This window comes from Rhopilema esculentum, chromosome 9 (assembly GCF_057945365.1).
Source record: "Rhopilema esculentum isolate cy_ngs chromosome 9, ASM5794536v1, whole genome shotgun sequence".
NCBI lineage: Eukaryota > Metazoa > Cnidaria > Scyphozoa > Rhizostomeae > Rhizostomatidae > Rhopilema > Rhopilema esculentum.
This window is the reverse complement of record NC_142823.1, coordinates 12,467,253-12,493,824: the sequence shown is the minus strand read 5'-3', so window position 1 is coordinate 12,493,824 and position 26,572 is coordinate 12,467,253. Positions and strand designations below refer to the sequence as shown.

The 26,572-nt window shown below is 37.5% G+C and overlaps 1 protein-coding gene across 7 annotated transcripts; it reads left to right on the top strand.

The window, feature by feature from the left end:
- The first annotated feature begins 16,394 nt into the window (after window positions 1-16,394).
- On the top strand, window positions 16,395-21,049 carry LOC135694147 (uncharacterized). 7 transcript variants are annotated; one of them, XR_016144010.1, is made up of 4 exons: window positions 16,395-19,801; window positions 19,932-19,995; window positions 20,617-20,764; window positions 20,896-21,049. XR_016144010.1 is itself a non-coding variant. In XM_089110004.1 (4 exons), exons 1-4 carry the CDS (start codon window positions 19,612-19,614, stop codon window positions 20,984-20,986), a joined length of 471 nt encoding a protein of 156 aa, XP_088966130.1. In that variant the 5' UTR covers window positions 16,395-19,611; the 3' UTR covers window positions 20,987-21,049. The 7 variants fall into 7 exon arrangements, 1 of the variants encoding a protein (XP_088966130.1); XR_016144011.1 differs by having other exon boundaries at window positions 16,395-19,805; XM_089110004.1 differs by having other exon boundaries at window positions 16,395-19,805; window positions 20,643-20,764.
- The last annotated feature ends 5,523 nt before the right edge of the window (window positions 21,050-26,572 follow it).

The window sequence follows — 26,572 nt, the reverse complement described above, 5'->3', positions numbered from 1 at the left end:
ACCCAATCATAGTGGCAAAAATTTCCAATTCGATGATCAGGACTTCTGCTTCAATTCTATGGGCAGGAGGAAATAAATTACAGATATCTTCAGCTGTTTTTTTTCTTGGCTTCTTCATTGGTGGCTGCTAACAATCTGCTAGAGGCTTAATCTTTTCAAGACAAGCTTTTATCTTTGCCGAATATTCAGTGATGAGGGAATCAGGGACCAAGCCCATCTCCTTCCGGTAAAATTCTTGGAATAACAACACAGCCGTTGTTGCTAGATTTTCGACAATTCCCTGGGGTGGATGTCTAGCTTTGTGGTGAGGTCTGTACTCCAACATTGGGTAGATATCTTGCTGTTCTGCAAAAGCAACCATAGCATCCACCTCCGCATACATTGCTGTTTTGTCCTTTCGAATTTCTGCGAGATTCTTTACAGTGGTGTCAATGAGCTTAGAGGTGTGGAGAATATTGAGCGGCTTGTGTGAAGAATAGGAGAATATAGAATGGCTTGAGCAGTCAGAGTGGTTAAAATGGTTGAGTGGTCAGAGTGGTTTGAGTGGTTAGAATGGCTTCAGCGGTCAGAGTGGTTTGAGTGGTCAGAGTGGTTAGAATGGCTTGAGCGGTTGGAGTGGTTTGAGTGGTTCAACTGGCTTGAGTGGTCAGAGTAGTTTGAGTGGTAAGAATGGCTTGAGCGGTTGGAGTGGTTTGAGTGGTCAGAGTGGTTTGAGTGGTCAGAGTGGTTTGAGTGGTTAGAATGGTTTGAGTGGTCAGACTGGTTTGAGTGGTCAGAGTGGTTTGAGTGGTCAGACTGGTTTGAGTGGTCAGAGTGGTTAGAATGGCTTGAGCGGTTGGAGTGGTTTGAGTGGTTCAACTGGCTTGAGTGGTCAGAGTAGTTTGAGTGGTAAGAATGGCTTGAGCGGTTGGAGTGGTTTGAGTGGTCAGAGTGGTTTGAGTGGTTAGAATGGTTTGAGTGGTCGGACTGGTTTGAGTGGTCAGAGTGGTTTGAGTGGTCAGACTGGTTTGAGTGGTTTGAGCGGTTGGAGTGGTTTGAGTGGTTCAACTGGCTTGAGTGGTCAGAGTAGTTTGAGTGGTAAGAATGGCTTGAGCGGTTGGAGTGGTTTGAGTGGTCAGAGTGGTTTGAGTGGTTAGAATGGTTTGAGTGGTCGGACTGGTTTGAGTGGTCAGAGTGGTTTGAGTGGTCAGACTGGTTTGAGTGGTTTGAGCGGTTGGAGTGGTTTGAGTGGTTCAACTGGCTTGAGTGGTCAGAGTAGTTTGAGTGGTAAGAATGGCTTGAGCGGTTGGAGTGGTTTGAGTGGTCAGAGTGGTTTGAGTGGTTAGAATGGTTTGAGTGGTCAGACTGGTTTGAGTGGTCAGAGTGGTTTGAGTGGTCAGACTGGTTTGAGTGGTCAGAGTGGTTTGAGTGGTCAGAGTGGTTAGAATGGCTTGAGCGATTGGAGTGGTTTGAGTGGTTCAACTGGCTTGAGTGGTCAGAGTAGTTTGAGTGGTAAGAATGGCTTGAGCGGTTGGAGTGGTTTGAGTGGTCAGACTGGTTTGAGTGGTCAGAGTGGTTTGAGTGGTCAGACTGGTTTGAGTGGTCAGAGTGGTTTGAGTGGTCAGACTGGTTTGAGTGGTCAGAGTGGTTTGAGTGGTCAGACTGGTTTGAGTGGTCAGACTGGTTTGAGTGGTTTGAGCGGTTGGAGTGGTTTGAGTGGTTCAACTGGCTTGAGTGGTCAGAGTAGTTTGAGTGGTCAGAGTGGTTTGAGTGGTTAGAATGGTTTGAGTGGTCAGACTGGTTTGAGTGGTCAGAGTGGTTTGAGTGGTCAGACTGGTTTGAGTGGTCAGAGTGGTTTGAGTGGTCAGAGTGGTTAGAATGGCTTGAGCGGTTGGAGTGGTTTGAGTGGTTCAACTGGCTTGAGTGGTCAGAGTGGTTTGAGTGGTTAGAATGGCTTGAGCGGTTGGAGTGGTTTGAGTGGTCAGAGTGGTTAGAATGGTTTGAGTGGTCAGACTGGTTTGAGTGGTCAGAGTGGTTTGAATGGTCAGAGTGGTTTGTTGCTTTTCATTTGCAAAAGTCACTTCTTGGGTCTCTGGGATATGATTTTTTCTATCTCTGAACAACTGTATTCAAGTCTTAAAGGTCTTTAGGTCGTTGGCAGATATGTTTTCATTGAGTCTTTTCAGTCGTTTTTTACTTTTCCAGCGATCCAAATGACGGAAAACGATGACGTAGGAACCAGGCTTTAATAGGGCTGTGTTGCTGTGTTGTGAACAAACCAAAAACACAGCTCATTTGCCATTTTGCACCTTGTCCAATGGCGGAAGATGCTCTAGTGCTTCAATACGTTCAATAACTTGTACTATAGTTCTGTGAGTTTTGAAAACATGAAAGCCATTCCATTAAGTGACAGTATAAGCTATTACGATCCTAATGTTTATTCTCTACAGATCCTATCACTAGATTTTACTGACAATGCTAACTTAAATGTATTAACAACAACTTTTGCAGCAGCAATGCCTCACCAAATTAAGTCTGCGTTCTTTAACCCAGGGGCAGTTAGATGCAGATTGGGAACACATGAATATAAGGAATCTGATGATGCTAGATTAATGCGAAGACTTGATAATATGTATCTTTTAGATTTTCAGGAATGTAAACTGAAGAATATTGATGGTTATAGGACAGCTTCAAGTATTCTTTTTAAAGGTAAGAAATTATGATTTGAATATCCCTTAATGGTACTTGGAGAATGGCCAACACAGTTTTATTTTTTGTCAAATTGTATACAACAGGTTGAAAAGGAACCAACTTTACAGTGGATCAGCTAATTCATAGGGTTAAGTCTGTACTTGATTCAAAAAATAAGAAACATGAGTTTCGGAGTGCTTTTACCCCACTAAGGTACTATTTCTCAAATGCCAATCAGTTGCAATCATTAAAATTAAGACCTGCATCTATTTTGACAAATCAAGACATCTTTTGTTTACAAGATCACAAATTCAGTTTCTGGCAATTACAGCATTAATAAGGACTTGTGGGGATGTGAAAATATTCCTCTTGAATGTCTTCCTATAGGTTACCAAAGCAAGTTTCCCCCAGGTAAATACGTCATGTGACCTCCTACAATGCCTGCCAAAAGTAGTTGGAACACCGAGATTGTACTCGTAATAAATGTATATTTTTCAGCTCATTTCTCTTTTTCATGTCCCTAAACATGGGTTACAAAATTTGCGTGCTAGCATACATTTGTTGTCATTTTCCAGTCGCAATCTAACATTGTATATGGGGGGAGGGGACACGTTTAGTAGGAAAGATGATTGAACTGTTCCAACACTTTTGGCGGGCATTGTTATTTTGCATTCTTTTCGTGTATCAAAGACTGACATGTTAAAGATGACTATTGTAGGGTTTTGGGGGATGAGCATTCTAATGGAATCAAAATTGAAGGTGTATGGCTAACGTGTGATGTCATAATTGGTATATTTTAAATGTTCCGTCTTGTTTTCCCGACAATTATTGTTTATTGTTGATTTTTCTATCTATTCAAGGTATCATAACACCATTCGTCTCTTTGATCTGTTATTCCGTACATTTTTTAGCTTTATTTGCTCATAATGTTTGCTTTACAGGGTAATTTGTAGCCTCCATTATATATCCTTCTTCAAATGGATACAAAGCTGGCTACTTTTTATCTTAAGCTGTACTTCAAAGAGACATTTAGTAAAGTGGTGGCAGCACAATAGCATTTGAAGCTATCTGAAAGTTATAAAAATCAAGTTCCTTGACTTTTTTCATACAAAATTGAACGTATTTAAATGTTTGAATAATATTCTGTTTCATAAAGGGTAAGCGATATACAATACTTTAAAATAACAAGTCATTTAATTGGAGAATCAAATGCTGATTGCAAATAGTTAAAAGGTGAATTATATTGAGCGGATAGCTAGGATTTAACATTGACAGCTGTGGATTTCGGTTGTTATTTGGGATGAGAAGAACCCTTTTTAAAACATGGAAACGAGGCTTACTTCTAATAGAATTTCAAATGAGCCTTATGAGCAAGACATAATTTGTAGTGATAAATATTACATCAAATAAAGGGCATGTGACATTTGGAATGCTTAATCTATTGTGACATTCGTCATAAATTATAGTTTTGATATTAGAATGTAGGGTGGGAGTAAACAACTTTAAATTGTGATATGAGGCGTCAGTTCTGGTACTAAAGAAATTTTGAGAAATATTGGAGGAAGAATTGCATTTTCAAGGAGGATTACGGATAAAAAAAGAACGTACATTTATTTTATGAGAACAAAGACAAACTTGTCACTACGAGAAATTAGCAGACTATAAAATGTATCGCCGTCCTCTGTCCTGAGAATATGCAGAGAGGGAATCAACGCAAAGAGTGAGGTAGAAAGCAAAGCTGGTAAAATCAAAGCAGGAAGACCACGTCTCTTTACTGAATGAGATAGAGCACGGTACATAGGAACATTTTTGGGTACGAGAAAAGAAAACCGCAACGTAACAGTGCTTCAAGTGGGCAGGAAGGCCGGTATGACACATGTCAGCTGTAGGACTTTGATACCAACATTGAATGAAGCAAAGTACTATAAATTAACGGCAAGAAGAAAGGGTGTTTTATCGGCTGACGACCGATTAAAACGCGTAAAATTTGCGAGAGAGGCAATAAGAAAATACGGCAGTTGCTTTTGGAGTGATGATGTTTTGATCCATCTAGATGGCGTCTCATTTATACACAAGAGCAATCCCTATAGAGAAGCAGTATCAGCGCAGGGCAAAGTGTACAGACAGAAGAACGAAGGACTAAAGATAACTAGCAGAGAATTGAAAAATTTGCCTGCCGGGAAAAGAATACATTTCCTGGGTGGCATCAGTTCTGGATTTGGTGTGTCATTAATCGAGGAATACACGAAAATGGAGGGACATTATTTTGAAAAGTTTGTGCAGAAAACTCTTCACAAAAAGCTTCTTGAAGTGGCTGATGTGAAAGGAAGAGAAAAGTTGGTATTTGTCATGGATAATGATCCTTCACAATCAAGCAAGGTGGCACTTGACGCTGTAGATGAGTGCGGAATACAGTTTCTGAATATACCTCCTAGATCACCGGATATAAATCCTATAGAAAATATCTTTCATAATATAAGATTGGCGTTGAGGAAAGAAGCAATGGAGAGAAAGATTTGCAAGGAAACTTACGCTGAATTCAAACAAAGAATTATGAAGAACTTAAAAGATTGCGATACATCATTAGTTGATAATACGATAGGAACTGTACATAAAAGACTGCAAATTCTGGCACGCAATAAAGGTTATCCAACGAAATATTAAAAAAAGCTTTTAAGTAATGTTATAACGCTATGTCCATTTCTTGACAGTGTATCTCGAACAGAAGAATAAGGGGGACTTTTTCATGTTTACAAGTAATTTTGAAACAGGGAGGGTAAAACTTAGTGTAAACAATGGCTAGTACAGCAGATTTCAACAGTATGCTCTTCTACACCGGCTATTACAGCATGCATATCATTGACAACCGTGCCTCGCTAAAACTTTAACCAGACCAGCATAAAAATTTGAATTGAATTGGAGTGTCAATTTTTTTTCAACGTTCAACGGTTGGAAAAATTATAAGTTTTGATGAAATACAAAGCAGTTCAGATATAGAAACAGAAAATTTTTTTGAACAATAATAGGGTGGGAGCTGCATATTTTTAAGATTTCTCCACGCTCAAGGCTTTTTTGATAATAACATACTCAATGAGGTCATTGAACTTTCAAATTGCTGTTGAACGTGAAATTTGTCCTTTTTTCGTGTCGGAAGAAAGGAAAAGCTGATAAATAAGTTATCCACAATGTTGAATAACTTACTGTACACCCCAGCATGTCATTTTCAAAAGAATAAGTTAAAGGAAACTATTGCTGTGGATAATTTTCAAATAATTTTCCATTTGTTACTCGTTGGTTAAATGACAACGAAAATGAACAACATCAACAACAAAAGTACAAGGACATAATGATAGTGTTCAAGACAACAGAAGGCTTGCAAAGCAACGTGCACAGATGGGAACAGCCTTTTGTTTCTCCAAAGGTATTTGAAAGGGGAAGCTAAACATTCTCCACCGTACATTGATCATCTCAGTCTTGCGGTCATCGAGAAGACCATTCTTTACGAATGTTATTGGGGCCTTGGATGTTGAAAGATCAGCGTATCTTTTTCAAAGAGAATGTCCTCGCTATATGAGGTTTTTGGGGCTGCAAAATGAACAACATGGCCTTCAAGGAGAAGTAATATATCACTCCAAGGTAGAATTATTGGCAAGTACCTGAAATCGTTCAGGAGTATTATTTCTTTGTCCTCCACATCCAGTCAATCATACGAACATGTGGCAGGAGAAAGAAATGACTTGAAGATTAACCAGAGAGGACCCGAAATTAATGTTTTGCCACAATTTGCTGGCCACAATTGTAAATGTTTCGCCCCTTCCCACAACCCATGACTAAAAGTTTTACGATCGCATTTAAAAAGACTGCTCTTTCTATTTGATTGTTCTCTAGAATTTAAAGAACACAAGAAAGCCACCCGCCCCCACAGACGCATTTTTCCTTCAAGTACCCTTGAAGGATCTCAAGGCAAGTCTGTGAGGATCGCTCAAACTTTTCCCTGGCAAACTGCATGTCCCAGACAGATTTCAGCAGTTCAGATAGTTTCTTTCCGCACCTGTTCAGTACGAATTCATACAGCGCAGAATCCCCAACTAACTTCCTGCTGTTGCCTATGCCAAAACCTCCAGCATGGTACATATCTTGAATTTGATAATTAAATCTGCAACCCGAAGATTTTTAAGCTTTTTCTTTTTTTCTTTCAACCTCTTTTCCCCCTTTTCACAGTTGGCTTTCTTTGCATTTAGCGTTCTCGGTGCCTGCACTAATCTTGGATGGTTCAAGCTGGTCACAAAATCAGGATCCTCTTTTGTGACATACGCAAAGGCAGTGTGATATCCAGGATGGCCTGAAAAATTTACGACAATGCTCAAGCAGTCTTTCAATAAATTTTTCACTTTCAGTCAGCGCTGATTCTTGCTGAGAAGAACACACATATGAAGTGGAAGCCATCCTCTTTATGGGGTTCCATGGAACACGCCCATTGCACCACTTTGGTAGTGGTACTTCCATGAAAAGCTGTAACAACAGCATCCGCGAAAGAATGGTGATTAAACGCTTCGGTATTTGCATTACTGTATGTAACAATGTATATCTTTCGACCTGTGTCAGTTGGAATCTCCCCTGAGTTTTTCGGCCATAGCGTAATATGGAAGTAAATGATATCGTCAATATAAGTTAACCCTGCTTGTATTACATAGACAGGTTGTTTTAAATCAACCGTCTCTAAACATCCCTAAACATGGGTTACAAAATTTGCGTACATTTGTTGTCATTTTCCAGTCGCAATCCAACATTGAATATGGGGGGGGGGGAGGACACGTTTAGTAGGAAAGATGATTGAACTGTTCCAACACTTTTGGCAGGCATTGTAGGTTGTAATAGTGGATATGTTATTTGTTGGAAACAGTTTGATGGATGTGCACATGCATTCCATAACAGGCGTCTGACAAATGAAGATGTACGCACTTTATGACAAACATTTCTAAAGAAAGAGCTTGAGCGGCTTGAAAAAATTGCAAAAGATGCAGTTTTATCACAGGAAGTTAGAGATTATATCAATGATAATATATATAATGAAACAAATAAGGAAGTTGACGATGACCCATGAGTAGAAGAAATCACAGAGGCAGAGGTAATAAACAAAATTGGGGAACTAACTGAAGAATTATATAGTCTCTCACCTCCTTATTTAATTTCTGAAGGACTCTCTTCTAGTGACTGTATTTAAAGTAATGATAATCGTCGTCCTCATTGTAGAATCTTTAAGCATGAAATATAAGGGCATAAAAAAAATCTGAGGATAAAAAGCACTGTCCAATTTGTCCAGGAAGTATTTGTTCTGCTTCAGGACTTTGCATTCCATGTACTTGTGATTTTCATACTTCCCAGCAGGCAGTGCCCAAGAAGAAAGTTCAATTCTCTTTTCATTAATCTTTGTCAGATATTATCAATAAATGCATTATCTCTTCACAGATATCACAGGAGCAGATGGCAAGATCATTTTGGTGCAATGCTTGTACAGCAGTTTCCTTGTAGACTAGCATTTTCTCTCTAGAGCCTTTCCCTTTGATAGTAGCCTTTTGACAGTCATCAATATGGAAATAATTTTAGAGCAATGATTCTCTGCAGTAAACTAGACTATGTTGATTCATTTATGGCCGTGTTCCATCAAGAAATGGAGGAAGGTTATGGTAAAACAGTGAGAGGTGCAAACTACACCCAGCTTGAAAGAAAGTTATAAGAGGGTAGTATGGTTTTCATTTTTCCAGTTTTTCATGATAGTCTCTATTTTTGTTCCTGTTGATTATCTTCTTTATTATGTTTTGTTCCATTCAATTATACCTAAATTTCGATTGATATATTACATGTTTTACACAGTTTTGGATTGTGTGCTAACGCTTCTATAGCAAATTTATAAGATGCCAAAGATGCCAATTGACCAACACCCTGGAAGAGGTCCCAATGTAATCACCATTCATGGTCAAGCATACCATCTAACAAGTGCAGCAGAACCACCCCCTGGGGAACCACTCAATATGCCCAGTTGTGTATTCTCTTTACAGTCCAGGCTCTACAGGAGCAGTTAGCAGACCTAAGAAACACGACCTTGCGTCCAGAAATACTGGAATCACTGCATGGCGAACTTGTGGCTGTTAAACCTTTTGCCAGGCGTTCCCAAAATATGGGAGAAATCATTGAACAAAAGCTAGCAATTGCAGCTGCAAACAATCAGCCAGTCAGGAAGATCATAGCACATCATGCACTTCAAGATAGACACTAGGATGAGCGAATGACAGCAGAAATAGCAGCTGTCTACATTGGAGGTGAAGGAGTGCCTCCAAAACCATGTCGAAAGACAGCTTGAAACATATCAAAACAACCAGCAAAACACTGTGAAAATAAGAGCAACAAACCTAACGACAGATCCAATGACCATTCATTTGCTTTTTTTTGGCACAAAACAGGTTGGCACACGAAAATTACACAGAACATTGCCCAACCTCAACAGCAAGTTTATAGGGCAAGACATGCAAAGAAACGCATTTCATTAAACAAATTCTATTCTTTCAGGGTTGGCATCTGTGACGCATTTACCATCATCCATTGTTCAAGCCTGCTGATTCAACAGTTCTTGGTGGATACCTTCACAAAGAGTTGAGTTCATAAGACGTAATTCTAGCTCGGCTCAGGATTGAATCATATCAAGGCCTGATGGATCACATCCATGCACGTGCAGAAAAGTAGCATGCCAATGTAGGCCGCATTGTGATCTTACTCTTCACATTTCATGGTAGTGACAGAAATATGTTGCAAAACTACAGTGCATACATGATGCCATGAATATTTTAAACAAGCAACCAAGCAACCAAGCAACAGGCCAGACATCATCAGCCATGTCTTCCATCTGAAATTTCAAGAGCTCTTTGAAGACCTCCTAAAGAGTCTTTTTTAGGACATCCATCCAAATATTTCTTAACATCGCTCTCAAATCATGGAAAATCCTGGCCATACCTATAAGCTTACTTTGTTCACTACGAAGTTGCCCACACTTTTTGAGAGAGAACCATTAAACAGCCAGGATTGCCTAAAAAGAGAAAAAATAGCTTTCCAACACATCTTCAAATCTTGGCATTCATTTCTTTCATAACATATGTGTTGTAATGTCATAGCTACGGAAAAGTTTATTATTGGTATGTCTACAAAAAGTTTAAAATAGATTGTAGCTGTATATTTTCCCATAACCAACAAAACACCCCTATTAAAGAAAGAAAGAAAGAAAGAAAGAAAGAAAGAAAGAAAGAAAGAAAGAAAGAAAGAAAGAAAGAAAGAAAGAAAGAAAGAAAGAAAGAAAGAAAGAAAGAAAGAAAGAAAGAAAGAAAGAAAGAAAGAAAGAAAGAAGAGAGAAAGATAGATAGAAAGAAACAGCTTTCCCGCACATTCAAAATCTTTATCTGGCACTCATCAAAATTTTGGTCACAACAAATGTCACCATACTGCTATTTACGTCCTGATTGATAAGCTAAAAATACACTGCAGCTGTATATATTGAGGGTGGCATTGAAATTCTTAATTGTGACATTGAAGCAAAACTCTAGGGACAAAATGGACATCATGGAATTAACCAAAATTTGATGAGATATTAGGCAGACAATCGAATGGATGCAGGGGCAGGACTTGCTAAAAAGAGGCATACGGTGCAGGGAGCGAAACTGCAGGAGACAAATGGTGCTGAGGGCTTGATAGCCAGGATGGTTCCAGGTGGAAATGCAGGTGTGGGAAGACAAGAACCATCCGTGATGGAATAGATAGTTCTCATAATGATTTGCCACTGGAGAAGATAGTTCTCATAATGATTTGCCACTGGAGAAGATAGTTCTCATAATGTATTTCTGGGCTATGGACCCCAGTATGTGGACCTGGAGCGGCGTTACAGTTTTGTAAGAGCACACAGTTATTGACTGGTACAACATGTTGCCAGAAGATTGTTCTGCCAACTTCTTTGATTTCCAATGATCAACAGAATGCTTGGTGGCCCGGACCAGGTTGTGGAGATTGATGAATCGGTGTTGCTAAAAAGGAAGTATAACAGGGGGACGAACAATGGGTTTTGGGACTGGCAGACAAAGGTTGGTGTCACCAAACTTGTCCGCAGACAGGATGCAGATGAGAATACAGCGTTATATACGAACTGGATCTACCATATATTCCAATGAAAAAGTTACTTACAGTGTCTGTCCTGTATTATTTACTATCAAAGTATCAACCCATCCCCACAATTTTAGCTATGCTCCCACTAGAAGCGCTACCTTTCCCTCCTAAGCAATTTCCTACTTTGATGTTTTCCATCTTACTTTGAGATGTTGAGTTGAGATAATTGTTTTCAATTGGATAGTTACCTAGTTTAGTTCTGTTGTAATTTTGGCGTTTTTCATTTCATCAAAAACCAAAACTATCCTTATGCTTATTTTATCCATTGTGCAGCTCATAGATTAAATCTTGTGGTTTGTCATTCTGCATCTTCCATTTCTAGTGTAAAAATATCTTTGCTAATGTTGGTGCTTCCAGCAGCTTTGCAAGTGTAAGCTCCAAATGAAAATTTGAGCTATGGAAATCAGAAAACTGATAATTTTACCACTTTGGCGAGTCTTTGGCCAAGGTTTTTTTATTCTGCTGCTAACATTGTTGGTCAACCATTTTCAAGATCAGACAAAAAGTATAATTATAAACAAATTTATTTTGAAATTATTGACAGCATGAAAGCAATTTTGAATGAAAGGTATTTCAACTCCAGAGATTTCAGATTTATGGACTTAGTCAACCCCACATTGTTTTCAGAGTGGCAAACTGGAGATCCAGCTGGGAAATTAGACCTCTTGAGAAAGATGTATGGATCCCTTTTCAATATGCCAGAATTAGAAAGTCAACTGCATTTTATTAACAGAGATCCTGACTTCAAGTAAGGCAGCTCAATGGAGATCTTGGAATTTATTCATTTGTTTAACCTCCAAGCAAGCATTACAGAAATTGATAAGTTATTAAAGCTTAATGCAACAATTGGGGTTTCAATTGTGTCTGTTGAAAGATCATTTTCTTGTCTGAAGAGAGTGAAATCTTCAAAATAAAATGGGTCGGGAACGTCTTTGTTCTTCGTGTAGAATTTTGATCCAAAAAAATATTTTGAAACAACTTGCAAAAGAAAATATGCCGAGACCTTTCATGGCCTTCTCAAAGCCCAGACCAATATTATTGAAAATGCTTGGCTTTATGTGAAAAATGCTATGATTAAAGATCCTCCGAAGACAAAGCAAAAATCAATTAAGGAAATCTTTGACATCTGGGCAAATATTCTAGCCCCTTTCATTAAAAGGTTTGTACCAATCAATTCCTTGCCAGCTCCTTGCTGTCTGTTTGTCTGGTGGCTACCCTACCAAACATTAAAGCTAACTGACAATTCAGAAGAACAATTGGTTTGAAAATTTATATTTATGTAACTTAAACTTTGCACTTTGATTGGTTGAATTTTGAAGTGATTACTCTTGCCATTCTATGGATATAAGCAATTAACTTTTTCTTTTGTTTTCGTTGATGTGACCCAGCAAGGATGCAACATTGACTTCTGTTCTAAAACTTTTGATAGGGTACTGTATGTAGAGCTTGCTTAAGAAACAAGAGCTGGGAATTCCAAAAATGTTAAGTAGCTTTAGTATTCAAGCAAAAGAGTCAACCAACAGGTTAAGCTTGAAAAATCTTAGTGTTGGCATGAAAACGTTTGACCCAAATAATAAAAATTCTTAAAAACTTTTGAATGCATCATTAAGAAGATAGGTTTTTTGCAGCATCAAAATAAACATTGTATAATTCTTATAATTATATTTTTTTAATTATTTGAGTCAGTTATAGAGGCAATTTACATTTTACTTTTTATCAAATCTATTGCCAAGATTGATGGGGCTTATTTAATTTAACATTTCTTTTGTGTCAGGGAAAAGTGGGTAACGAAAAGTGGGTAACGTACCAAATTTTCAGAGATAAGGGTATGTTGCGATGCCGGTTATGTCAGAAATAAAGGGGTAGAAATCCATTATTGGAACTCACATGGTACATAGATTCTTATAGAAGTGAAGTCAATTCTTTTATTAAATGAAGAAAAAAAGAAGCTCAAGGAGCTTAGGTATTTACCTTATCACAATTGTAAATCCTACTGTTGTACAGTAGAAATTTGTTGATTTTTCAATTTATACGCTGCTAATATATTATATTTTTAAAATAATGAAAATATCTCCAGAATTTATTTTTTTTCTGAATAAAAAGATATTTCAGCCAATGTGTGAGATGTGTTACATTTTCATATTTATATATAATCATGAAATACATTTATGATACTATCGGAGCTGCATCATTACCACTTGCATCTCTACAAAATTTCATCAACTACACTAACAATTTCCATCCAGCGCTTCAATTCACACACACCATCTTTGAATACAGTGTACCCTTTCTTGACATCTTGCTCCCCATCCACAGCAACTCTATTAATATCTCTATCTTCTATAAGGAAATGATGATCATGTTATTTATCTGTTTTAAAACTAATTTGAAAAATATTCCCACCAAAGGAGTCTTTAAACATGTTAGGTGAGTAAGTTAATTTTTTGTTCTGAGCTGAGCCAGTAATCTTAGAATTAGTAAAAGTTAGATGCATTCCATGTTCGAAATAATGGGACAAACAAAGCTTTTGATTTTGCTGATAATGGCCATGCAAGAATTTAACTCCAGATAAATTGAACTTAAGGCAGGCTTTCGTTAATTGTGTGAGGCTGGATTTGTTCTTAAATTAGCGTGTAAGCAGTGGTATTGCTAGCTATTGCCTTCCAGGCAGGTGCAGGTGTTCTCGCCTCGTTTGCCTACAAAGAGAGTGTCTATCATTCTTTGTTTGCAAACATATTTGGAAATTATTCCCCAACGTAACCCTGAACCGCAAATGTTTTAGAGATGAAAGGGGTTTAATCAACAGGGTTGGTTTAACAACATTGTTCATAATTATTTTTCACATTGGCTCAGCCTCTTCACATTTGTTTTAATTGGTTTCCAACTTTTTACTGGTTTTAAGGCTCATGCTCTCAGCTCGTGCAATTTATTCTAATGAAATTTTTTGACTGCCTACTCTTAGGCGCCTTATTGCCGTCCTCCCTGCGCTAATTGATTTTTGAAAATTGTTCCAACCCTCCGCTCTTGTTAGAACCCACTCTCCCCCACCAATTGATTTTGGCACTTTGTGTTAATTACTGTAAAAAGTAATTAACAATATATGTAACTCATAATTTAGACCCCTCTGGTAATTGGAACCCCCCCCCAATTGATTTTGAACATAACACCTGTCCCCTCCCATTTATTCCGACCCCCCCCCAGCAATTAGGCACTAAATAGAGAGTAGCAATGGCTACTAAATAAAATATTGATTTTTGGCATCCTGTAAACCTTTCTGATATCTACTGAACTTGACAATATGTACATTTTCCAAGTTTTATCTTCTTCCCCATGATAGGCAGCCAAAATTTTTAACATTACATTAACTTACGTCTCAATAAAAGGAATGAGTATATAAATTTCTCTAAAGTTTGGTGGTGTAAATTGTCATTTATCTTTAAGAAAATGGATACAGAAACAAGAAACAAAGGAGTTGTGGAGGAGATGGATGTATGATCTCATGTTTTATTTTATCCTTAGTCTTGACTATGAACATTTTTGTTTTTTTAATTATTTCACGGAGAGGCATGTTTCCCTTAGCAATGCTAGTGTGAATCTCACAACTTCTTAACTTTGCGTAAATTCACCCAATTGCTTGGACATTTCACTTTAATGCAATCAATTAATAGTATATCAAAATTGATTATTCTAAATTGATATTTGGGTTTGAATTTTGTTTAAGACGGATTAGAATTGCACATTTTAAAATCTCCATTTAGCGTAATATAGAACCTACAATACCAGCAACAGATTGGCACAGTCAAGCGCCATTTTGCTATGATTTTTATTTCACTTTTCTCAACTACCTGGCATGAATAATAAAACAGTGATTTTAAGCATCGTTTTCTGACTTTTTGATATTCAGTCAGTTTGACGACAATAATTTGACCCAACCAACAGTTACTCTCTACGTCTCAGAAATAATTATATATTTTTAAAATATTGTTTATAGTCTTTTGGTATAAATTTTCCCTTACCGTCAAGGAGGTTGAAAACGGAGAAAGTTTTGAGGGGAAAAAGAAGGTATGATCACAATCCTGTGTATTATTTTGCATTAAAAAAAATCAAATTATTCATTTTGTTAATATTCTTCTTAGTCAGGCTAGAATGTACGTCAGTCGTAACTGGATGTACTGCTTGAGTTAATTTTAGGCTGGACTTTACTTTGTTTGCAATTTCACTTCTTATCACCATATTCTTTGAACATTAAGCTGAATTCACACTGGACGCGTCACGGCGCGGCGCGTCATGACGCTGACCAAATATGGTTAGCATTTTCGGCAGCTATGCGCACGCAGCGCGTTTTTTCAGCCACGCGTCACCGAGCGTCAAAGTTAAATAAATTTAACTTTGACGCTCGGTGACGCTTCAGAACAATAGAAAACCTAGAGAATAAACAAGGAGCCAGACGACATGACAGCCAGAAACGTAAACAAGGAGCTTCTGAAATAGGCCATAATAAAACTGTATTGCTTGTACGGTGAAGTATATTTTGATGAGTCTCTCTGATTAAAGTAACAAAACCAAATCACATTTATTAGTTTGTGATAAGTAACAGTATTATTCGTGTTTAGTGTCTTTGTCTATAAAGTTGCCTCGTTGATGTTCAATTCAACAATGATGTTGAGTCATTGTATGTTCCGTTTTGGTAAAAAAATATTTCAATCACTCTCCGTTTAGCTTTCAATACCTCCCAAAGGTGTACTTCCGAGGAATTTAATTCATGGAAATTTTGGGGAGTGTTGATAAAAATAAGCTGTTTAATTTTCCCTCGAATTTTGGCAGGAAGGGAAACCCCATGAATCTGTAAAGCCAAACATTTTGCTAATTGTAGTAGACCTTCCAAATCTTTAATATCAATAAAAATTTCGGTTCTATAATGAATGCTTGAAGAGAATCGTCTTTCTGTCAAAACATTGGCCAACCTCTCGAACCGAAATGTTAAAGAAACCGCACGAGACTTAGAATACCTCATTTTTTGGCCAAGATGCTGTTTTTGATATACCGTTTCATCCGTTTCTGTAGCAAACTTAAATGTCCAGCTTGACTTTGCAATGCAAGGAATACAGTACAACTTGTCAAGAAATTTGCAAGTTTGCTGTGAACAGCATGGGAAAACAGAAAACACGCCGCTCGATGACGCATCGTGTGTGAATAGCATGAAGAAGTACATGACGCGACGCTCGATGACGCTCAGTGACGCGCCGCGCCGTGACGCGTCCAGTGTGAATTCTGCTTTACGCTTTGTTGCACTCAATGAATATTGCATCAAATGTGATCATTCTAAATTGATCTTAGGGTTTAAGTTGTCTTCAAGACGATTTTGAATAGTAGATTTCAATATCTTCAGTGCTACTATACTAGCAAATTAAAAGATTTAAATTTTTTCATTTAACAGTTTTGATATTTAGTCAGTTTGACAACAATAATTGTACCCTATCAACCGTTACCCTTCGTGATGATAGGCAGCTTAGAATGGTTGACTGTTTGCGTTAAAAATTTTGGAATATCTTTTAGGAAGTGGAAAAAAAAGTAAAAAGAAAAGAGAGCAGCAGGTGGAAGTTGTCGTTGGGGGAAGGAAGAAGGTATGATCTCATGACTTTGCATTATCTAACAGGAGTAAGAAACCTTTGCTCATTTTCTTATTGCCACAGGTAGTAAATATTCTTCAGCAAGAATAATATGAACTTCATAAGTGGACGTTCTGCTTGACCTGCATTTAGAGTTGAATTAAATTTTGTTATAATTTTACTTTCTTCCACTCAACTCCTTGACCATTAGGCTTTGTTGGAATCAATCAATAATGCATCAAGATGACTATTCTAAATTGCTCTTGGGAGTGAAGCTTGTGATTTTGACTGATTAGAACTGTAAATCTTGATATATTTATTGGATATTCTATAGATGCTGTCATACCAAAAGAAATTTGTCGCAATGAAGCGCCAAATCACAAAGGAGTTTCAGCTGCAAAGAAAATCCCCATTCATAATGCTGAATGGGGACAGAAAAAGATTGAAAGAGATAAGGTATTTAAGACAATATATTCCTGCTGTATTTTCATGCTTAGTGACACCTCTCCCCCCCCCCTCCCTATTTCCTCTCCCCTTTAAGCTCTGCTTAAAATGGCTCTACACACTTTTTTATAAGAATACCTAATTTTCTGCCGAGCCTTAACATTGTTAAAAATTTTCCATTTGGAGCCTAAGATTATTCTGAAGTTATTCTTGCTCGACACAAGGTCTTAATTCGCCTTAAGATCAAAGAAAAACATTTAATTTTTCTTATGTGTTGCTTCATTTTGAATTGAGCAAAAACAAACAGAACAACAAATGTGATATTAAAATGCAAATTGTAATTTTACAAATACGATCGTATTCAGATCTGGATAAAGGAAAGTTTTCAGTCTTGATGAAGGTTGAGCCTGGCATTATTATTAAATTAATTTTAAATTTTAGCAATTTCGAGCCTCAATATTCTTATAGACTTGATGAGCTTCAATATTCTTATGGACTTTATGAGTTTCAATATTCTTGTAGACTTTATTCTTATAAAAAAGTGTGTATTCTCAATAAACAAGCATTCAGTTTCTTTTTTACAGACATATATGTTCGGAAATGCTCCCCTTCATCTATGAGCCCATTTAATAATAAGCTACTAAAACCGTGTAAAGATATTAAGCCCCTACATCTGCACAGATTTCAAATTATGTCTCTATGCCTAGACACCTTTTTGGTGATAGTATTGAGAGAATTTCATTTTTCATCTTAACAATACTCTCATTATTTATGAGAAATAAAGGTCGATGCTGACTACTCCAGTTTCTTGATGTTCTGGAAATTTCAATACTCATTGTTCTTAAAAGTTTCTTAATTATGGTGTCACGAGTGACCTTTTTTATCACATCAATAGATTCGCTTCCGTTATGTGTCTTAAGTTCTAGGCAACAAAGTATTTATTCGTTTTTGTCTTAAGTTCTAGGGCAACAGAATAATAGTAGGGCAATGCTCTTGGATTTCACAAAATTTCGTTGCTCTCAGTTGTTCAAGTCACGATTATATATTTTCTTAATTTTTTAGCTTCGAGTACTACAGTTTCATAATATTTTTTACTGTCCAGCACTTATCAAAAAATGAGTGTATTTCAATGTCTTTGTTGCATAATTAGTGTCGGCTTAGTAACGTTTCTCTTCTCCCTACAGACCAGGGATGACAATAATTGTCAAGTTCACAAAACCAAGTCACCAAAGACATAACAAGACAAAACAAACCCCCAAATCGGGGCGAAATACATTTTTCATGCCGGTAGCAGGCCAGTCTTTAACCGTTAAATTTTTTTTGTTCAATGTTTAGTTCAGTAGTTTGTTTAGGGAATTTTTTTTTATTTTATAGATTTGTTATTTATTGTAAATTGTATATTAGCTTTTGGTTGTTGTGTTTGTTAATTAAATATTTTATAAATTATTGTTAGAACGAAATTGTGGACATTCATGTTTTTTCGTCTTCCTTCTTATAATGAGCATGTGGAATATTGCTGTTTCTGTCATACATTGATTGAGAACTGTTTTAAATGGTTCATGCAAGTTCAATGAACTCGTATTATATCAAAAGGAATCAAATATAAGTTCAATGAACCGTAGAAGTTAAATGTGGGGTTACACAAAAAAAATGGGGGGGGGGTTATTTATTGCACATCAAATTGAATTACACCAATTGAAAGACCTTATTGAGCGATTTGAATGGTGGCATTGGCTTTACTGTATCGTAAGGAAATTAATTTATTATGCAGAATTCTTTTTCAAACCTTCATCAATTGCCTTCACCAATAACTACATCAATGGACAGGGCCGTAATTTCAATTGATGCGATTGAGTGTCTTTGTTTATATTTTTTCTTTGAAATTGTCAAACAACAAATGATGATCTCTTTTGATCTGATTGATTGTTTACATAAGGATCAAATATCCCATCCAGACAGCAGGTATTTTTAGAGTTAAAATTCCATGTGAAATTTGATGCGGCCGTTTATGGAGTTTGAATTCATAGTGTCATAAATGATGTTCATAAATACTAAACACTCATCTAGGAGCCAATAAAATAATAAGCTACCAAAACCGTGAAAAGATGTTAAACCCAGAGATCTGAACGGATTCCAAATTATATCTTTATGTTCATAGACCATTGCCGGGTAGCATCTGTCATTAAGTCTGGGTAGCAAAGCTGATATTTGGACTCTATGGCTGTCAAATGTAGCGGTGGTGATTTCTGATACATCAAAGCCGTAATTTCACAATCATGCTATCCTGACATCATGTCATTCACTTAATGTTGTTTTAACTGATTAATTGAGTGGTAATCTGTGAGTAAATATTCATGAGCTTTTCAACTCCATATACATTACATTTGTTTCTTTACTTATTCTGAGACTGTCCCTGGATAATTGAACTCTAAGTAGCAATGCTGAAACTTCCAAGCATCAAAACATCAACATGGTGACGTTCATGCACAATTTTTCAAGTGGGTTGAGAGGCAAGCGCTTTTTCAAAGAAAATATCGAAATGTGAACTATATACCATTCAAATATATACTTGTAACCTTCTAGAGTCATTTGATGTACCGTCATTATTATTTCATGGCAAACTATTGCTAAAACTGAAACCTTTAGAAACAACGCTGAAATTTCGTAAGATCAAATCATTAGAATGATGACTATTATGCACAATTTTTTTAATGTTTCAAATGGCAATTCTCAGCAAAATCTATCGCCGAGATTCAGGAAATTTAAATTTTATAGGACAGTTTTGCCTGATGTGTTGCGAACAACGATCAAGCTACGCCCCCTTTCTGATGTGACCCCATTGTCTACAAGATCGTTATTAGGGAAACTTTTTTGTGAGTGCGTGTCGTTAACGGTCATTAGTGAGGCATCGATTAAGAATCTTGATATTTAATGTCGACATTTGATTTTGGCAAACTTGCTGGGTCACAGCTTTCATTTTGGTTATTCTTGGATATTTTGCAGGATATTGCCATGGCGCGTTGACCAAAGTATTGTAAAGGATATTCTCATCCAGCTTCATCACACGGTAAGCGATTTTTGATATCAAAGATCTCTTCGTGTTTTACTTTGTTTGTACTCAAATTTTGCTTCCCGTTTCTGAAGATAAATATGTTGAATGAATTCTAAACGAAATCTCAAGTGTTTCTAAATGAAAAAGCAGGTTTTCCAGCCATTTACATTTCGACATGCATGCAAGTTTTAATGAATTGTTTCTACGCATACACTAGCTCTGAAATCTAATACCGGTTATTCCTCTTTTTCATTTATGAGACGTACTGGCACCACAATTCGAATCAAAAACATTTCTTCTTTGGACTTTGTTTAGCTTTAATCTGATTAATTTGGATGATCTTTGTGTGTTTATTGTAACGATGAAGGGTAATTCAAAATGTTGCGTCCCCCTCTCAAATAGTTTCAACGATTGATAGGAGCCCTATTTCATAGATTCTCATGCCCTACTTCCAATTGTTTTTTTTACGAGGATGTTTATGAAACACACAGTTCCCTCATTGTTCCCTCAATAGACGACGGGTGAGAGCTATTTTATTTTATTTTTTATTCATGTTGTTCTTATACTCATTCGATTTAGTCCATGTTCCTGCTTCGGCATTTCCTTGGAATTAATAAATTGTTTCACCCCTTCAAGGTGTCATGTACACCTGATATTCACAGGAGCTTCCACATCATGATGATGTCTTTCGAATGAAGGGGCAGATCGCTCGAGAGTTTGAGATACCGCGCGCAACAAGGTTTCGCCTTGTAACACCAGCAGGGCACCCTGTTCGACAGATAAGGTAACAATAGGTTGCATCTTTTCTTTTTCTTTTCCTTGCAAGCAAAATGAAATTGACGTAAATGATAACTGCTGTGCCTACACTCTCCTTCCTTGCCGCAAATTCCTAACAAATTTTTTTTCATTTCACAGGCCCGGCGATGAAATCCACGTACGGATTATTACGGGAAAAAGAAGGGACAAAAAAGAAAATAAGACCGTCAATTTAAAATTTAATTTATGAATTTTTACCAATAAATTATTTTAACCTAGCGAACATTTTGATGATTATTATGATGATGAAGTACATATTCGTTTCTCTGCTAGAAATCTGCCATTGAACACAGGTTAGGATAGTTTATTATCAGTCAGGTTTTATAGCATGATTAAAAGTCCTCAAAAATGAAACATTTGTGAAACTATATATATTCTATTTCGGCAATATGAAATTTTAGACACATATATTAAGGAAAATTCATATAAAGATTCAATTATTTTCAAATTTTGAGGGGGTGAAGAGTAAATAAATAAATGGCTTTGCTGGATGCCTCTTCGTGAACATATCAAACTTTGAGCCTATGTTTTAATGGGGTACGACAAATTAACGAGGGCTTGAAAGTACATGGTTAGACAGGGCCTCCGACGAAGGGGGACCAAGGGAGCCTTGGCCCCCCCCCCCCACTTTTTTGCAAAACAATAGAGTTTTTTCAAAATCTTTTGTTATGGGTGTTCAATTTTCACTTGCCCCCCCCCCCCCCCCCCACTTTTCAACCTTTGTCTGAGCCCATTAGTCAGGGCTGTTAGCCTCAGATTTTGGAGAGAGTTATGCAAAATCGCATACCAGCATGAAACTTCGTCCACAAGGGTAGTTTTGGGCGCTGAACAAGATAAGATGCAGACCCCAGCTGGGAAATGCCCCAAATGCTATTTTTAGGCTGTTGTCTTTGGTCCCAGGCCTGAAAAGCTTTAATTGTAAAAATACTGCCGCTAGTTGTGATAACAACATGAAATTTAAAAGAAATGGGCAGTTTGATATGCTTGAAAAGATAAGATGCAGACCCCAGCTGAGAAATGCCCCCAATTGCTATTTTTAGACTGTAGTACCTGGTCCCAGGCCCCAAAAGCTTTAATTGTAAAAATACTGCTGCTAGTTGTGATAACAATATGAAATTTGAAAGAAATGGGCAGTTTGATATGCTCGAAAAGATAGGAAGCAGACCCCATCTGAGAACTGCCCCTGTGTGCTATTTTTAGACCGCTGTCCTAGGTCCTAGTCGGCGGAAGTGGTTATCCTTATTACTTTGATGAACTCTTTTATTTTGGTTTTCGTAGGAAATTTACATAGGGAATTAAGAATCTTTTTTCGTTCTCCTGCAGAATATTGATAAAGGTTTTGTGCAGTCTAGCTTAAATAATTTAAAAAAGTATTCGAACAGAATTTTAGTGGAAGAAATCTGATTCCTTCCTTTTCAAACACAGTAAATGAACCGGATGTTGTAATGGTTTCATTCCATTTCCTTCAAAAGTTTACTTTCGTGATAGGATCTATTGTCTTGTTTAACAATAGCGATGGGGCCATCGAAATTGCAAACAATTCATATCCGATTTTTTTGAGAAATAAGACAATGATACGTGAAATGTCTAAGAAAATATTTCAACTGGTTAACCCCCATAGCGAGTTGACCAGATCTAGTTCAATGAGCAAAGAAATACTGGAGACAAACTGGGAAAGTTGTTTTTTTTGCCAAGAAACGACATCAGAGGTACTAGAATGTCCAGCAAGGAAAGGCACTCACTCCGATAAAGGTTCAGGATACAAAAGCATTGCAGAACAGCTTAAAAGGTTTCAGGGCATTGGTGAGCTTCCTTCTTTCCTTGATACAAGGACAGGCTTAACAAGCAACGAGGTATAAGCTGGCAATCTTTTGCAAAATGAGGCCAAATTCCATAAGTGTTGCAAAAATAAATATGACGACTACCATTACCAAAGGGTATGTAGGAAAAAAAGAAAGAAACAGCTGATGTTGAAATCGCTCAGGCCCCACCTAGCACACGCCAAAGGTACAGCGCAGATAATTTCAAAGTTATGTGCTTTTTTGTGAAAAGGATGATTTGGAAGTGAATTTGACAAACGCTCAAACACTTGGCCTGGACAAGAATGTTCATGACGCGGTAAAAGAGCTCTTTGATGAAAAACTCTTAGCCAAGTTAAGCGAAGGTGACATGGTAGCAGTTAAGGCCCAATATCACAAGCAATGCCTTGCCGCTCTTTACAACCGTCTGAAAAGCTTTCATCGAACAAAATCTGTTCACGAAACAGAGGACGCTATTAGAAAAGGGGCAGTGTTGGCTGAGATTATTGATTGTCTTAGGGACATGGTAGAATCTTCCAAGAATATTTCCGTATTCAAGTTAAGCTGTATCAAAAAGCTCTTTTGCGATCGTCTTGTGGCGCATGGTGCTACTGCAGAAAGTTTAAAGAATGTGCACAGTACTCGTTTGAAGAATGACATCTTACATCACATCCCAGAGCTCCAGGAAGAAAAGCAAGGAAACAATGTTCTCCTAACACCCAAGGAAGAAACCGGTACCGCGATTTATCAGGCATGTCTAGAGAATGACCAGGATGATGGAATTTGCCTTTCTAAAGCTGCCAATATCATTAGGAAACATGTATTTTCGCATAAGATTGAGGACCCTTCCCAATTTCTTGCATCTCAAAAAGCTTCAGTACCCCCATCTCTTGTCACTTTCATCAGTATGCTCATTAGCGGAACATGCATAACTGATTCATTACCTACATCAGCACATAAGGCTTCACTCATGCTGGTATCACAACTAGCAGCAGTATTATTAGGATAAACGGTCTTGGGGCCTGGGACCAAGTATCACAGTCTAAAAATAGCATTTGGGGGCATTTCTCTGCTGGGGTCTGCATCCTTTCTTTTTAAGCATATTTTAATGTGAAATTCAGAATAAAGTACTGACTTTTTTAATAAACCAGCAAAATATTTAAACAAGCACCCTGACTCATTGACAACTGAAAGAATGCAATGCTGCAAAACTGAACATCATGATCGGAATAAACTTGAGTCCAACGAGTGCACCAATGCTGGAAAGTACACGGTTAGAATACTTCAACATTAGAATCCTATGTAAATATAAGGACTTCTGCAAGAAGCCCTTGAAAGTGTTTAACGTCAAAAATTCAGAATAAAGAACAGAGCTTTTAGATAAGCCTGCAAAATATGAAAAGAAAACGAGCGCCACAGTTCATCGCAAAATAAAAAAAACAAGGGGGTAACCCATGAAAACATTAGAACAAGGACCATGGATAGATCGTAGCTTGCAAAACATATTTCAATGCAAAACATAATCGAATAACGGTCTTGTTTTGAAAAAAGTCCTCAAATTCTTTTGTACCGAATTTCTTATCCCAGATTCGTAGTGAGAGCAAAGATTTTCGTGTACTTGTAAGTTTTCATTTTGGTATTCCTCACAAAGTTGATAAAAATTTTATAAGGAATTTGACCGTGATTTACGACTAGGGGGGTAAAGTTTCCCCTTGAACGATTTTTGCGGTCAAATCTCTTACAAGTTTTAAAATTCCATGTCTCCGTAAAATCTAAAATACAATCACAAACCCCATAAAAGTTTGTATCTATGCTTAAATTATGATGATGAAACCAATTCTGAGTTTTAACAAGTCATAAAGTGAAGTTTGGATAAATTTGCAAAACGAGGCTTTAAGTCGTATTGGTGTATGAACGGAAGACACGTCCACGCAAAGCCTGCTACGCGGGCACCCTATGGCCCCATACTGGAAAAGTAAGATTAGCCTGGTGCAGAAAATTGAATTTTGACCCCGAATCAAGCAGAACTGTTATGTTTCCAACCAGCATGTAGCCACTGTGTTTGAGCATTTCTAGATGCGAATTTATGTGGTCTTTCCTTTGTTTCACAGAAATTGTTTGCACTTGCTGACTTCCTCGTAACAGAAGTAGGTTTCACTTTTGTTTGAAATAATTCTAAGAACATCGGATTATTAATTGGTCCACTGATTTTTTATAAACATTCAATGTGTTTGAATTTGCTGCAGAAATTCTAAGGCCTTGCTCTGTTTGCAGAGTTTTTTGATTGGTCAGGCTGACTTATTCCTATCAGAAGTGAACATGTTTGAGAGAGAGAGAGAGAGAGAAATCGCAGAAATTGGCCATTCCAAAGAGATAAAAAAACATGTTTTTTTATCTTTTTCTCTTTGCCTTACCGAATTTTTTATCTTCAATTTATTCCCTTATAGATCCCATGCATTTGCCATTTCACAAAGAAACTGGCAAAAACAAATTTATGGCATTAATTAACAACTTGGCATTAACTATCATTTGGCGACAATGTAACATTTCTACCATAAAGTAACTGTGACGGTGTTAATGGATATGTAACCCTGTAGTGACCCTGCCTAGGCCTATTTTCCATCCTACACCATACACTCGTTTCTGCCTATTCATCACATTCCACTTAACACGTAAGACATTTCCCAACAGGCAATTACGGCATCATCATCATTAATCACCATGACGATCATCAGCATCAAAACACTGCTGTTGTCACCTTGCCTCTCCCAACCTATGCATTGTTTTCCTAGCGTCATTCAATTATAGTTACAACAATCAGTTTAGTATATATGTATGTAGATAGATTCATTTAATTTAGTTACGATAACCCCAGTTAAAGTCAACACGCGTCTTACTGAAGCTCCTCTGACTCCGTGTTCTCTGCACGTTAAATAAGACTACATCGAAGTTCTACTCATCAACGGAGGGTCGTCACAGAAACACAACTATGGTAGGTAACGCCGTTCAACAAAAACTCGCGTTCCTATAATGGTGACGACGACGTGACACGAAAGATCCTTCGTTGATTCGACTTCACCGCAACCTAGCTATACAAGGCAACGTAACACTCGGACACAAGTGTCTCCATTCACCCGCACAACGGAACCTCGGCAGCATCACGGCACTCTCCGGTGTTCAGCAGCGTCTTCGGCTCTTTACAGGTTCTTGGTTACCCTACTCACAAAACCTTGGCACATTACATCGCTGGTTCCTGGTCAACCTACGAAAACCTCGCATCGCATCATGGTTCCTGGTCAACCTATAAAAACCTTGTAATACAACACGGACATCGCCCCAAATTTCATCGCTGCTTGCAAGGACACCACATGGATGCAAGTCAGTGCAGTACCGGACAATCAAACATTCTAAGTAGTATTTAATATAATTTTTATCGTTCATTTTCTTTAACTAATCATATCGCTAATTTTTAATTTTTTTTATCGAATGCTTCCCTACCGCTTGCCTTCTAGGAGGGGAGCTATGTAGTGACCCTGCCTAGGCCTATTTTCCATCCTACGCCATACACTCGTTTCTGCCTATTCATCACATTCCACTTAACACGTAAGACATTTCCCAACAGGCAATTACGGCATCATCATCATTAATCACCATGACGATCATCAGCATCAAAACACTGCTGTTCCCACATGACATTTCCTCTCCTTTGATCATCTGTCGTCACCTTGCCTCTCCCAACCTATGCATTGTTTTCTTAGCGTCATTCAATTATATTTACAACAATCAGTTTAGTATATATGTATGTAGATAGATTCATTTAATTTAGTTACGATAACCCCAGTTAAAGTCAACACGCGTCTTACTGAAGCTCCTCTGACTCCGTGTTCTCTGCACGTTAAATAAGACTACATCGAAGTTCTACTCATCAACGGAGGGTCGTCACAGAAACACAACTATGATAGGTAACGCCGCTCAAC